The 15,108-nt window shown below is 49.0% G+C and overlaps 1 protein-coding gene and 1 pseudogene across 1 annotated transcript in view; one reads left to right on the top strand and one right to left on the bottom strand.

Moving 5' to 3' along the window:
* Positions 1–1,598: 1,598 nt before the first annotated feature.
* Positions 1,599–15,108, bottom strand: part of LOC129699824 (synapse differentiation-inducing gene protein 1) — a 33,296-nt gene continuing 19,786 nt past the window's right edge. Inside the window, exon 4 of the mRNA XM_055639943.1 lies at positions 1,599–1,761. Within this exon, the coding sequence (XP_055495918.1) occupies positions 1,603–1,761 (159 nt within the window). The 3' untranslated portion in view covers positions 1,599–1,602. The remainder of the gene's footprint in view (positions 1,762–15,108) is intronic.
* Positions 4,377–4,484, top strand: LOC129699895 (U2 spliceosomal RNA; annotated as a pseudogene).

The raw sequence follows: 15,108 nt of genomic DNA on the forward strand, positions 1-15,108 counted from the left end.
CAGGTTGGGGCTCACCTCCAGACTGGGCGGGTGACATTTCAGTTCAGGACAATTCCTCAGACACAATCCCCACATTTATATTTCAGCAATCAATTCATCCCTGGACAATCACTCATGCTTCCATCAGCAGGAATAGTTTGATGGATTGAAGGCATGACTAGAAGGCATGATGAGGTTAGGCAGCTTGGGCATTACAAGTCACCCTGTCATTAAACTGGAAAGAGTGCAGAGAAGATTTTCGAGGATGTTGCCAGGACTTGAGGGCCTGAGCTACAGGGAGAGGTTGAGCCGGCTGGGACTCTATTCCTTGGAGCGCAGGAGGATGAGGGATGACGTGTACAAAATCATGAGGGGAATAGATCGGGTGAATGCACAGAGTCTTATACCCAGTGTAGGGGAATCAGGAACCTGAGGGCATGGGTTTAAGGTGAGAGGGAAAGATAGGAACTCGAGGGACAGCATTTTTACGCAGAGGTGCTGGGTATACGGAACAAGCTGTCGGAGGAGGTAGTTGAGATAGGTGTCATAGAACATTTTAAAGATATTTGGGCAGGTAAATGGATGGGAAAGGTTGAGAGGAATTATCCATATATGTATCAAAATATCTTTTAAAAGTCATAATAGTATCCACTGCCATAGCTTCCTCCGGCAGCTCATTCCACATACGGACTAACCTCTGTGAGGTCCCTCGTAATTCTATCCCCTCTCTCATTAAGCCTGTGCCCTCTAGTTTTAGAATCCTCTACCCTGGGGAATGGACTGTGAGCGTTCATTTTATCCGTGCCCCTCTTGATCTTGTACACCTCAATAATGTCACCCCTCAGCCTCCACCACTCCAGAGAGATGAGTGCCAGCCTATACAAGCTCAAGCCCGCCAATCCAGGTAACATCCAGGTGAATGTCGGCACCCTCTCCAACTGGTGACATCCTCTGTGTAGCTGTGGGGGCCAGAACTGTACACAGCGCTCCCTCCAAGCGTGGTCTCACCAGCGGCTTGTACAGCTGCTTCAAGGTGTCCCAACCTTTGCATTCAACTCCTTCCCCGATGTATGCAGGTGTGCCGAAAGCCATCTTCGCCACCTTGCCCACGGACTCACCTCTGGAGATGAGTGATAGGTGCCCCCCCCCCCCCCCCCCCCGTGCCCGTCCGGTTGGATATTAAACTATTGTTTGCAGTGCACCGGAGATATCTGCACGGTTGCACAAGCCGAGATCCTGCAGTCCTGTTGCTGTTTTGGGTCACGCCCAATATGGGTCTGAGTGGGGGGGTGAGGGAGAGTGGGGGACATTGTCTACCCTTCATCGCCCCCCCCCCCCCCCCCGCCCTCTGTCTGCCCGTCCTCCCCCACCCACCCAGGGACAGGCACAGGCACCGATGGGTGGCATCACCACCATCATCTCAATATCACCCCATCACTGGGCCGCTACTCCCCCCCTCCCAACCCCTCTCCATAGGCCCCACCACTCCCCTCCCTACAGGTAGCTGGCCATGGACAGGTGGGTGATGAGGGACCCTGGTGCCTGTCCCCTGGTGCCCCCAGTGCCCCTCCCCCAGTCCCCAGTGCCCCTCCCCCCCCCCCCCCCCACTCCCCCGTCTCTCCACTACTGGTGGCTGGTCTTGGACAGGTAGGCGATGAGGGCTACGGCCACTCCCACGTAGATGCCAGTACCGATGGTGATGGCCAACACGGCCAGGAAGAGTGCCCGGCGTGAGCTGGTGCTGGCCAGGTGGTAGTCACCCTTTGCCACCCCTTTGTTGGTCTGCAGCGGGGGGATGGGGTGGGGGGTGGAGGAGGGGGGGAGGGGGGAGAGAGAAAGGAAACATCAGTCACTGAGCAACAGCGGGTCACCAGCCATGGACCCTCACAACCGTGAACACGCCTCCCCCTTCCAACATTCCCCCCCCTCCAGGAATTGTCCCACCCCGCCATTCCCTCTTCTCCCATTCCCGCCCGGCAGATGGTACAGGAGCTTGAAAGCACAACAAACCACACACCACCAGACTCAGGACCAACTTCTTCCCCTCTGTGATCAGGCTTCTGAACAGTCCTTCCAGACGCTAGTGTACTGTCCGATTCACCTCTACTCCATTGCGGACATTGGACTTTGTCTCTGGAACTGATGCGCTACAATGTTGAGAACTATATTCTGCATTCTGTATCTTTCACTTGAGTGAAATAGTTGCCCCTGTGATCCCTCTTAAATCTCACCCCTCCCACCTTAAGCTTGTACCCTCTAGTTTTAGAATCTGCTACCCCGGGAGAAAGACTGTGAGTGTACACTTTAACTAAGCCCCCTCATTAGGGTTAGGTTTATTATTGTCACCTGGACTTTAGTTGTATGCTATTCAATCAGATCAGATATTACTCCACATAAATACAATCAAGTCAAGCACAGGTACTAGTGTCCACACTAGGAACCACAGTCGCTGGTTAATACACAAAATGCTGAATGGATAGAAAATTGGATTCATGGAAGGAAGCAGAGGGTGGTGGTGGAAGGTTGCTTCTCGGACTGGAGGCCCGTGACTAGTGGTGTACCACAGGGTTCTGTGCTGGGCCAACTCGGGAGCTCCATGCTGTGCGCGGAGCGTTCCGATCCGTCCCGATGCCGGAGTTTCGATCATCCCGACGAGAGGTCGCCAAATTATAGGAAAGATGTCAACAAAATAGAGAGAGTACAGAGGAGATTTACTAGAATGTTGCCTGGGTTTCAGTAACTAAGTTACAGAGAAAGGTTGAACAAGTTAGGTCTTTGTTCTTTGGAGCGCAGAAGGTTAAGGGGGGATTTGATAGAGGTCTTTAAAATTATGAGAGGGATAGACAGAGTTGACGTGGATAAGCTTTTTCCATTGAGAGTAGGGAAGATTCAAACAAGAGGACATGATTTGAGAATTAAGGGACAAAGGTTTAGGGGTAACATGAGGGGGAACTTCTTTACTCAGGGAGTGGTAGCTGTGTGGAATGAGCTTCCAGTGGAAGTGGTGGAGGCAGGTTCGTTTTTACCATTTAAAAATAAATTGGAATAGGTATATGGACGGGAGAGGAATGGAGGGTTATGGTCTGAGTGCAGGTAGATGGGACTAGGTGAGAGTAAGTGTTCGGCATGGACTAGAAGGGCCGAGATGGCCTTTTTCCGCGCTATAATTGTTATATGGTGATATAGGGCTTGAACAGCGGACCGTCGGCAGTGGCAAGTACGGAAGGTTCAGCCCCGACCACGGGTGAACAAAGAGGAAGATGACTGAACCTTATTGCCTTCCACCACAGTGAGGAATGTGGATTCCACTGTGGTGGATGTTTATGTTAAATTTTACTTCGGAGTCACGTGAGTGACTACGTGAAGAAGCCCGCTTCCACGCATGCGTGTCATATCGCTACACGCATTGCAACGAGTCACACAGGGGGGAACGGCGTTCCCCAAGCGGGAGATTTGAAAGTCGGGAACAGCAGGTAAGCGACTCTGCGTTCCTTTTTACTACTTACTTTTAGGAGGCTGCGGAAAGCTTGCGGGGAGACCCGTGGAGGGCGAGCAGCCGGCAGCAGCAACAGCACGAGTTTCCCTGGAGGGGAACAACCTGAGCCCGACTTTGCTCCCGCACCGGCAAAATTCACCTCTCGGCCGGGCGGGAAGCAAAGTCAAAAAGGTCCCTATGCCAGTCTCAAACGAGACTGGCTTGGGACCAGTCGCTAGCAGCCAGCACAGAGGCTGCGGGACAGACAGCACGGACCAGCGGTACCGGGGCTCGAAACGCTCAGCGAGTGCAGCGGCACTTATGGAGTCGGAACGGGACGTTCGGGCTGAAAACCTTGTTCACAAGGTAAGCACCAGGGTCCAGGGGATCTATAGGAACAGCCGGGGTTACCGGCTGCGGAACTGCCGCGAAGGACCAGGCCCGTGAACACCGGGGTCGGTCCAAGCGGCTCGAACCCGACACAGGGAACGACGGTCACCGGCGGGAGAAGGAAAGTCGGGAACAGCAGGTAAGAGACCCTGCGTTTCCTTCAACTTACCTTTCTAGGTGCAGACATGGACCAGGTCCATGTAAGGTGCAGAAGGCCGGCGGGAGAACCGCGGAGGAGCGGAGGAGCGGCAGCAGCAGCGGCAGCGGCAGCAGCAGTGGCAGCCGGCAGTTGCAGTAGCACAGACAGCAGCAGTGGCAGCTGGCACTTCGTGAGGAGCTGGCAACGGCAGGAGCAGCATGGGCACATCGATTCCCGGAGGGGGAAAAACACCTGTGCCCAACTTCGCTCCAGCATGGTGAGAAAGTTCATTTCTCGGCAGCAAAGGACTTTGCAGTTGACTGGCTGCAATCTACTACAAGGGACCAGTATGTGAGTACCAGGATCGGTCCCAGCGGGGTTTTAGTTACAATAATCGCTTCTCGGCTTTTTGGCTAAGATCAAGTGTAGTATCTGTTCTTATCAGTTTAATATCTGATACACCCCTTATCTAGGGACTATATATATTATATAAAAACTATAGTAGCTGTTATCATCAGTTTTAATGTCTTATATGTCCCTTATCTAAGGACCATATAAGTAGGAGTGCCCAGAATTGAGGGCATTAGAGTGGGGTTGACCGGCTGCAACGACCATAAGGGACCAGTACCGTCAGTACGGGGGTGGGTCCCAGGGGTCTAAGATAAAGGAGCAGCCAGGAGTGCTGAGAGCGTTGAAGTCAGGTTAAAGGAATAGATGGAAGCAGCTGTGCCAGTTATCCTCCACACCGGCCATATCCACTTCACGGAAGGAAGGACAAAACTGGAGAAGGAGGACCATGGAACAGCGGGCAGCCAGCAGCAGCCAGCGGCACTTGGATCAACCGTAGTGGGATCAGCTGTGCCCGATGTCGGCCCCGCACCGGCCAGATCCATGTGACCGAGCGGTAGGCTAGACACAAATCAAACAAGGTAGTGGACTCGGAAGGGTCCGACTTTGCATAAAACCGCCGGCAACCAGTGCCCGAGAGGGCTGGAGCGGGAAGAAGCGGTGTATGGAGCCTTGCTCCAACGTGATAAAACCACAGCAGTACCTCTTTGAGGGCTGCACAATGCTTTTACCCCATCAGAGGGGAGCACTGTGGGTCAGTTCTGGGCTGACCTGCAAGAGGGGTCCGCAGAACAAAAGACAAGTGGGCAGCAGTTTAGCCCCACATGGGTACCCCGTGTGGGACCCTAGAGATCTCTAACTCTATAAAAAAGAGTAGGCAGGACCCTGATGGGCCAGAGCCTGGTAATACAGCGTCCCATGATCCTAACACAGCAGGGACTCTGCTGGACATGGTGGCCGATTACTTTAGCCAAGTCAAACATGGGTAGACTTGGATCCAGGATGGCAATAGTATTACTATATGTCTGGCCACAAACGCCAACAAGAAAATTTACAAACACTGGCCAGACATCTGCCACCTGGCAACGGTGAGGCATTACAGGTGCCCAGTGTAAACCAATGCATTTGGCAGCATATGGACGAACATCAGGAACCAGGACCTCAAGATCCAGAGAACCTTCAAGGGATTGACGGAAGGCATCATAGCACACACCAGCACCCTGGACTAAACGTAGGTAACCAAAGACCATCAAGACGCACTAGATCTGTTTAATAATATGCAATATAACCTGAACTACACGTGGAAGGCGGCCATTCAGCCAGCACTAGGACCCCAAAAATGCTACCATTTGCAAATAAAAACCGTGTGTGGACTAAGCCAAGACACTGGGGCTCGCAAGGGCCTATTTTGGAGCATGATACCAGCCACAGGCAAGGCCATAAAAAATGTGGCTCATACCAGTAGCAGGGTCAGAAATCAATATAACCTGCAGGATCCGTTTTAGGGTATGGCCAGGGCGGCCACCCTGGAAGATGCGGAAGCCTCAACCTCCCACACAACCCCGAACAAGAAATATTAAACCAGAACCTTATTTTCAAAAAACCAAGGAAATAACAAAACCACCGGTAACCAGGGAGGTAGGTGGGTGGGGTTTTCTTCTGTTAAAATAGGGACCTACGAGGGTAGGGGAGGTTGAAACACTACAGTTATGTATGGTATATAATCACTACAGATTCATATAATCTCAGCAGTATTCAGGGTTATCTGATAGGGTTTTTCTCATCCCATTAACCACAGTACATCATACACCAGAAGGGCATTTTGTCCTTACATAAACCAAACAATCTAAAACCCACATGGTGCTACAAGAATTGTACACAAAAGATGGGATTGAACATATTTATTAAATATAAGATAGAGTAGGGTTGCAGGATTATCATTGATTTTAACCCTAAACACATTTGTTTTAGATATTCATTTTAAGATGGATGCTCTTATTATTGATATAGACTTGGTGTCAGTTGTGGGTTTCTATATGGCAGGCATTGACTCAATAGAGGAACTTTGGCAATATAGAGCTTACATAAGGGGCAATCATTAGCCCCATTATTATGTACTAAAATTCATAAACCAGCTTGGCATTGTTATGTAAATAAGCCATAGGGTGAGGTTTTCCCCCGTTCGGACCCATCATTGGGGTACTAGGGATAATTCAACCACACTCGGCATCTGGAATTTTCAGAGTACCCGACTGACCTTCTCAATCATGGTATTTCAGTCTTACAGGGGATGGTGTTAGAACCATGTTCCCTATGAACATTGCCAAAAAATTATTGATTTATCCAGTGACTGGAGGCAGTCATCCATGCCATAACACTATGGATTTATTGATTTGTAGAGTCTAACAGACCCACTACACTGTCAGACAGGACGATGAATCTCATCTCATCTGCACTAAGACTGTCAACACGGAAGCAGTACCTTGGACACATCAAGAAATGGGGCATATACTGCTTGGACAACAATCTCGACCAAAAGGCCAAGAACATTCTGGCCGTATTGGAATTTTTACAAGCCTCCATTAGGATAATCGATGGAGCTACAGTGCCTTCAATAGTGCCACAAGTGCACTCTCCAATTACCTATCACAAGGAACGGAGCGGCACGCGGTGGAAACGCACCCCTGGTAAGAAAACCAGGTACTCCGAATTCTGGGACGTGGGTGTCGTTTCTCAACATGCTGAGGAGCCTGTAGCTCATAACAGCGTTGTCACTTCAGTAACAGTCCAGGAAGATGGTTATGCTCATGGTGTTATTTACCGCACAACAAGTCCAGCCATTAAGCAAACTGAGCCTGGACTCCCTGATCATCTCACCGAGAAACTGGTGTTGTCATACAGGATTTAATAAAAGAAAACAGATCGGGTTCCTCGGGTCAAGTGTTTGAATTTATGGTACACCCATATGGCAAACGACTGTATAGCAAGACACATCTAACAATACATAGAATATACTAAGAACATTCGAGGTCAGAGAATGGAGTTGTTTATCTCTTACAAGAAACCGCATGAAAGGGTCATGACTCAAACTATATCAAGGTGGCTCAAATAGGTCCTAAAAATGGCAGAAATAGACACTAATGTTTTAACTCTCATTCCACCAGGGCTGCAGCAACATCCGCAGCAAAAATTGTACAGGTACCCACAGACCAAATCCTCAGAATGGCAGGATGGTCATTAAAAAAGGGTTTTCCACAGGTTTTATAATAAACCAGTTATTTTTTGGAGCCATCATTGTATTAAGAAAACATTTTATGTTCAACAAAATAATTTGCCCGAAAGGTTACAGGGCTATGATTCTCAAATTTTTAAAAAATGTTATATATTTTTTCGTTATACCACACAACTCTTTGTATAATTGTGTTTAAAATTACTAATGATGCTCTCTCCCAATACCCAAGGCAGTTTGTGAAGCATGGACTCGTTCCACGGCATGAGGTCACAGAGCTTTGAAATCTTCACGTAGTCACTCACGTGACTCCGAAGTAAAATAGTAAGATTAAACGAGAACTTACCAGTTTGAAGTTTGATCTGTATTTTATGAGGAGTTACGATGAGGGATTACGTGCCCTCCGCTCCCACCCTCTTATGATCATATCAAAAACTGGTATCTCTTTGGTAATCTTACTATGTTAGATCATTATAGGTTCCTGTGACCTCACACCGCTGCTTTGAAGTATGACACGCATGCGTGGAAGCGGGCTTCTTCACGTAATCCCTCATCGTAACTCCTCATAAAATACAGATCAAACTTCAAACTGGTAAGTTCTCGTTTAATCTTACTATTCTATTTTATGTGGCTGTGTGTATTGTTGCTTTTCTCGCTTAGTATGGCTGTATGGTAACTCAAATGTCACTGTACCTTAATTGTTGCATGTAACAATTAAATTGAATCTTGAATCTAGAATCTACTATTTGTCATCTGCATCAATGATTTGGATGAGAACATACATGGCAAGATTAGCAAGTTTGCAGGTGACACAAAAGTGGGTGGTTTTACAGATAGTGAAGATGGTTGTGAAAGATTACAGCAGGATCTTGATTGATTGGTCAGGTGGGCTGAGGAATGGTTGATGGAATTTAACACAGAGAAATGTGAGGTGTTGCATTTTGTCTAACATGGTCAGGACCTACACCGTGAATGGTAGGGCTCTGGGGAGTATTGTAGAGCAGAGGGATCTAGGAGTGCAGGTGCATGGTTCCTTGAAGGTGGAGTCACAAGTAGATCGGGTGGTCAAAAAGGCTTTTGGCATTTTGGCCTTCATCAGTCAGAGTATTGAGTATAGAAGTTAGGAGGTCACGTTGCAGTTGTATAAGATGTTGGTCAGGCTACATTTAGAATATTGTGTTCAGTTCTGGGCACCATGTTATAGGAAAGATGTTGTCAAGCTGGAAAGGTACAGAGAAGATTTACAATGATGTTGCCAGGACTAGAAGGCCTGAGCTATAGGGAGAGGTTGAGTAGGCTGGAACTCCTTGGAGCGCAGGAGGATGAGGGGTGATCTTATAGACATGTATAAAATCATAAAATCAAAATCTTTCCCAGAAGAGGTGAATCGAGGTTCAAGGTGATGGGAAAATATTTAATTGAAATCTGAGGGATATCTTTTTCACACAAAGGGTGGTGGGTGTATGGAACAAGCTGCTAGAGGAGGTGGTGGGGCTGGGACTATCACAACATTTAAGAATCAGTTAGATAGGACACGTTTGGAGGAATATGGACCAAATGCAGGCAGGTGGGTCTAGTGTAGCTGGGACATGTTTGCTGGTGTGGGCAAGTTGGGCCGAAGGGCCTGTTTCCACATTGTATCACTCGATGACTCTATAACTCAGCAGGTCAGGCGGCATCTCGGGAAAGGTGACGTTTTGGGTCAAAACCTTTCCTCTGACAATGTAGGGGGGAGAAGAAAGCTGGGAAATGCATCTGCCCGCAACACCACCGCTGACAGTGTGTTCCGGGCGCTCATCTCTCGCCCCACACATCTCCATTCAACTTTCCACCTCTCATCTTTTAGCTATGCCCTCTAGTGGTGGATATTTCCACCTTGGGGGAAAAAGGTTCTGAATGTCTACCCTATCCAACATGACATTCCAAGTCTTGTACTCAATAAACGTCTCAGGATCTTGACCCGAAACATCACCAATCCATGTTCTCCACAGATGCTGCCTGTCCCACTGAGGTACTCCAGCACTTTGTGAAACGTCACCTATCCATGTTCTCCACAAATGCTGCCTGACCCACTGAGTTACACCAGCACTCTGTGAAACGTCACCTATCCATGTTCTCCACAGATGATGCCTGGCTTGCTGAGTTACTCCAGCACTTTGTGTCTTGTTTTGTAAACCAGCATCTGCAGTTGTTTGTATCCACATGCCAACTCGTGTACTCAATGCCTTGGCCTCTGAAGGCAAGCCTACTGAATGCGTCCTTCACTACCATACCCTTCTGATCCTGAGAACGCTCTTCCTCGGAGAGCAGTGAAAGTGTAGTCTGATTGTGCGGGGCAGATACTTGGTTAACTCGGGCTGAACGATGGTCACCGGTAGTTGCTGATTTTACAATCAGAAGCTGTTAAGGAGCAGAGACATTGGTGTGTTTGTACGTTTGTAAGGACACTAGCCCCATGTTGAAGTCAGTGAGTCATCCAGCAGTGAAACAGGTCCTTCGGCCCAACTCGTCCACGCCAGCCGACACATCCCGTGGTCACACCTACTCACGTTTGGCCCATATCCTTCTAAACCTTTCCTCTCCATGTACATGTCCTAGAGTCTTTCTAATGTTGTTTTAATACCAGCCTCAACTACCTCCTCTGGCAGCTCGTTCCATACACTCAGCACCCTCTGTGTGTAAGTGTTGCCCCACAGGCTCCTATTAAATCTTTCCCCTCTCACCTTAAACCTATGTGCTCTAGATCTTGATTCCGTTACTCTGCGGAAAAAGACTTTGTGGGTCCACCCTATCTATTCCCCTCATGACCTCCATAACACCCCTCATCCTCCTGAGCTGCAAGGAATACAGTCCTAACTTCCCAACCTCTCCTACATAGCTCACACCCTCGTCCTGGCAACATCCTCATGAATCTTCCCTGCGCTCACTCCAGTGTTATGGCAGCCCGTCACATTCTGATTGACTGTATTCACTGGAGTTTAGAATGATGAGGGGGGATCTTATAGAAACGTATACAATTATAAAAGGACTGGACAAGCTAGATGTTGGGTGAGTCCGGAACCAGGGGCCACGGTCTAAGAATAAAGGGGAGGCCATTTAAGACTGAGGTGAGAAAAAACGTTTTCACCCAGAGAGTTGTGAATTTGTGGAATTCTCTGCCGCAGAGGGCAGTGGAGGCCAATTCACTGGATGGATTTAAAAGAGAGTTAGAAACATAGAAACATAGAAAATAGCTGCAGGAGGAGGCCATTCGTCCCTTTGAGCCAGCACCGCCATTCATTGTGATCATGGCTGACCGTCCCCAATCAATAACCCATTAGATAAAGCTCTAGGGGCTGGTGGAATCAAGGGATATGGGGAGAAGGCAGGCACGGGTTATTGATTGGGGATGATCAGCCATGATCATATTGAATGGCGGTGCTGGCTCGAAGGGCCAAATGGCCTCCTCCTGCACCTATTTTCTATGTTTCTATTTTTGTTTCCTAGCAGAGAAGTTAGAAAAGATTGGACGCTGCTTGGCTGATGGCACCCTTTAATCTCACTGAAAGCCCAGACAATAATCTTCCCCAACGGACTACATCCCTCAGCTCTCCAGCTCCTCATCGAGCACACGCCAACTCTTCAAAGCACTCGCACTGTTGCGATGAAATGTGGAGGGGTTCTTAGCAACCGTGTCCGTAACCAGGCAACAGACGTATAAGTAATTCAGCAGATAATGAAGGAGTGCGGATTTAAGTGATTGTAGTCTTTTCCCAAGACATTTGATTTTTTTCCCTGGTGAAGGAGTCTTGGACCGACATCTACATTTTGACTGGATTATTTTAACTTTGCAAAGCCCGTCTGCCCACCAGACAGATGGGATGTCGCAGCGTCCACAGTCGACATCTTCAGCCCACGCCAAGTCTCGACCAAGAGCAGTGTGGAACAGCAGCGGACTGGGTCTAAAAATATTGGTTGCCAGGGACAATGGGGGCCCACTTCATCAGGGGCCTACTTGATATAGGGGGCCCACTTCATCAGGGGCCCACTTGCCATCGGGCAAGCTGACACCCTGGCCAGTCCGCCACTGAGCGTGGAACAGTCCAGCACAGGAACAGGCCCTTCGCCCACACTCCCCTAGGCTCCAGGGGTAGACGTGGGGATCAATAGGATACAATATCATAGAACTTTATTTATCCCACGATGCAAACTGATCTGCCAATAGTCATAAAACTCAAGATACATGAAACATGAAATTAAAGTGACAAGTGGAAAGGGTTGGGGATGTGCAAAGATTGGGGGAGGGGGGGAGTCAGTCTCAGTCTCAGTCTCAGTCTACACCACGACAGAGCGGGGAGGAGTTGCACAATTCAATAGCCACAGGGAAGAAGGATCTCCTGTGGCGTTCTGTGCTGCATCTTGGTGGGAACCAGTCTGTTGCTGAAGGTGCTCTTCAGGTTGACCGGTGTGTCATGGAGGGGGTGAAGCTGTATTGTCCAGGATGCTCCGCAGTTTGAGGGGCATCCCAAAGCAAGAGGTACCCCACCCCATAGGCCCCAAGCCACCGTTCTGGAGGGAGGGACTGGTCCGTCACAGAAAGCTACTTACAATCGTACAGCAGGGAAACAGGCCCTTCAGCCTAACGCATCCATGCTGACCAAGATGCCCCATCTAAGCGAGATCCATTTGCCCACATTTCCGTCTGGATCCCTCCAAATTGGATCCAAGATGGCGCCCATCCCAGGTGACTCTTTGTGTGCTGGTCCCTGAAGTGGATCTGCAATCACGCATTGCGATCGCTCCACTCTTTGAAACCTCTACCCAGTCAAAAGAGGCTGAGGAGGTAGCGGAATCTAGGGTGCCATTTCCTTGAACAACTGTACACGTGACAGTGCTTTGAGGAACATTTTCTTGACATTGGAAACTAGGCGATCGACATTATAGACAATAGACAATAGGTGCAGGAGTAGGCCATTCGGCCCTTCAAGCCAGCACCGCCATTCAATGTGATCATGGCTGATCGTTCACAATCAGTACCCCGTTCCTGCCTTCTCCCCATATCCCCTGACTCCGCTATCTTTAAGAGCTCTATCTAGCTCTCTCTTGAAAGCATCCAGAGAACCTGCCTCCACCGTCCTCTGAGGCAGAGAATTCCACAGACATTCCCTTTATCCTGTATCTGTTGTACACTGTAAATGGCTCGATTGTAATCATGTATTGTCTATCCACTGACTGGTTGGTATGTAACAGAAGCCTTTCACTGTACCTCAGTAGACATGACAATAAACTAAACTCAACTAAATCTTTCCTATCCATGAGCCTGTCCAAATGTGTTTTAAATGTTGTTATAGTACCTGCCTCAACTAACCTCCTCTGGCAGCTTGTTCCATAAACCACCACCCTCTGAGTGAAAAGGTAGTCCCTCAGGTTACAATTAAATCTTTCCCGTCTCACCTTAAACCTATGCCCACTGGTTCTTGATTCCCCTACTCTGGGTAAAAGACTGTGCCTTCATCCTATCTGTTCCCCTCATGATTTTATACCTCTCTATGAAATCACCACTCATCCACCTGCGCTTCAAGAAATAAAGCTCTCCCTGTAGTTCAGGCCCTTGAGTCCTGGTGACATCCTCGTAAATCTTCTCTGTATCCGTTCCAGCTTAATGACCTTCATCAGTCAGGGAACTCAAAACCTTGACTGCCCCATGTCTACCTGTGACGCCACTTTCAAAGAACTATGCACCAGCACTCCTAGATCCCTCTGCTCGGCAACACTCCAGACCCTGTGTAGGTCCTGCCCATGTTAGACTTGCCAAAATACAACACCTTACACTTATCTGCATTAAACTCCATCAACCATTCCTCAGCCCACCTGGCCGATCGATCAAGTTGAATTTTTGACAACTGCCTTCGCGACGTATGAGGGCACTGAGTTTAGTCGATGGCAATGTTCCCAGTGTTGGGCGAGTACAGAACAAGGGGCCACAGTCTTAGAATAAAGGGGAGCTCATTTAAGACTGAGGTGAGAAAAAACGTTTTCACCCAGAGAGTTATGAATTTGTGGAATTCCCTGCCACAGAGGGCAGTGGAGGCCAAGTCACTGGATGGATTTAAGGGAGAGTTAGATAGAGCTCTAGGGGCTAGTGGAATCAAAGGATATGGGAAGAAGGCAGGCATGGGTTATTGATAGGGGACGATCAGCCATGATCACAATGAATGGCGGTGCTGAATCTGATTGTAGACTTCAGGAAGTCCAGAGGGGGCACGCACACCCCCATCCACATTAACGGGACGGAGGTGGAACGTGTTTCTAGCTTCAGGTTCCTGGGAGTCAACATCTCCGATGACCTCTCTTGGACCCACAATACCTCTACTCTGATCAAGAAGGCTCATCAGCGTCTCTTCTTCCTGAGGAGACTGAAGAAGGTCCATCTGTCTCCTCAGATCCTGGTGAACTTCTACCGCTGCACCATCGAGAGCATCCTTACCAACTGCATCACAGTATGGTATGGCAACTGCTCTGTCTCCGACCGGAAGGCATTGCAGAGGGTGGTGAAAATTGTCCAACGCATCACCGGTTCCTCGCTCCCCTCCATTGAGTCTGTCCAAAGCAAGCGCTGTCTGCGGAGAGCGCTCAGCATCGCCAAGGACTGCTCTCACCCCAACCATGGACTGTTTACCCTCCTACCATCCGGGAGGCGCTACAGGTCTCTCCGTTGCCAAACCAGCAGGTCGAGGAACAGCTTCTTTCCGGCGGCTGTCACTCTACTCAACAACGTACCTCGGTGACTGCCAATCACCAACCCCCCCCCCCCCCCGGACACTTATTATTTTTTTATTCAAATCGTTTGCTATGTCGCTCTTCAAGGGAGATGCTAAATGCATTTCGTTGTCTCTGTACTGTACACTGACAATGACAATTAAAATTGAATCTGAATCTGAATCTGGCTCGAAGGGCCGAATGCCTCCTCCTGCGCCTATTTCCTATGTTTCTATGGCAGATTGCCCAGTTTGTGCCTCTAGCCCAGACCCTGGAGTACTGGCATCATTCTCTCTGCACCTTTTGTATTTTAATGACAGTCGTAACCTGCGAGAAGATGGAGCAGGGTGGGCAGGGTGAGCACTGCCCCTGTGGACAGTGCAAGGTCGGCCAGAAGCAAACCCCACCTCTTGCAATGAGGATATGAGTAGCAGGTTTATTGCCCCAGCCTATTGTGAGCTGTGGAGGAGACTGCATTGTGCAGGTTTGAGTCTATCACACCAGGGTCTATCACACATGAGTGATCACATGTGCCAATGTCGGGAGACCTGCTTAGGAAGCAAACGTCAGAATCCTGGGAATTCCCAAAGGGACACTGAAGAAGGGTCTCGACCGGAAACGTCAACCATTCCTTCTCCAGAGACACTGCCTGCCCTGCTGAGTAGTTTGAGTCTTCGGTTTAAACCAACATCTGCAGTTCCTTCCTACACAAGGCAATGCAGTGTTCTGGAAAACTGGGAAGAGTTCCTCCAGCGCTTTTGTGTTTTGGTTTGTGAACCAGCGCCTGCAATTCCTCGTGTAATGGTAACA

The sequence above is a fragment of the Leucoraja erinacea genome, chromosome 8 (genome assembly GCF_028641065.1).
Source record: "Leucoraja erinacea ecotype New England chromosome 8, Leri_hhj_1, whole genome shotgun sequence".
NCBI classification, from domain to species: domain Eukaryota; kingdom Metazoa; phylum Chordata; class Chondrichthyes; order Rajiformes; family Rajidae; genus Leucoraja; species Leucoraja erinaceus.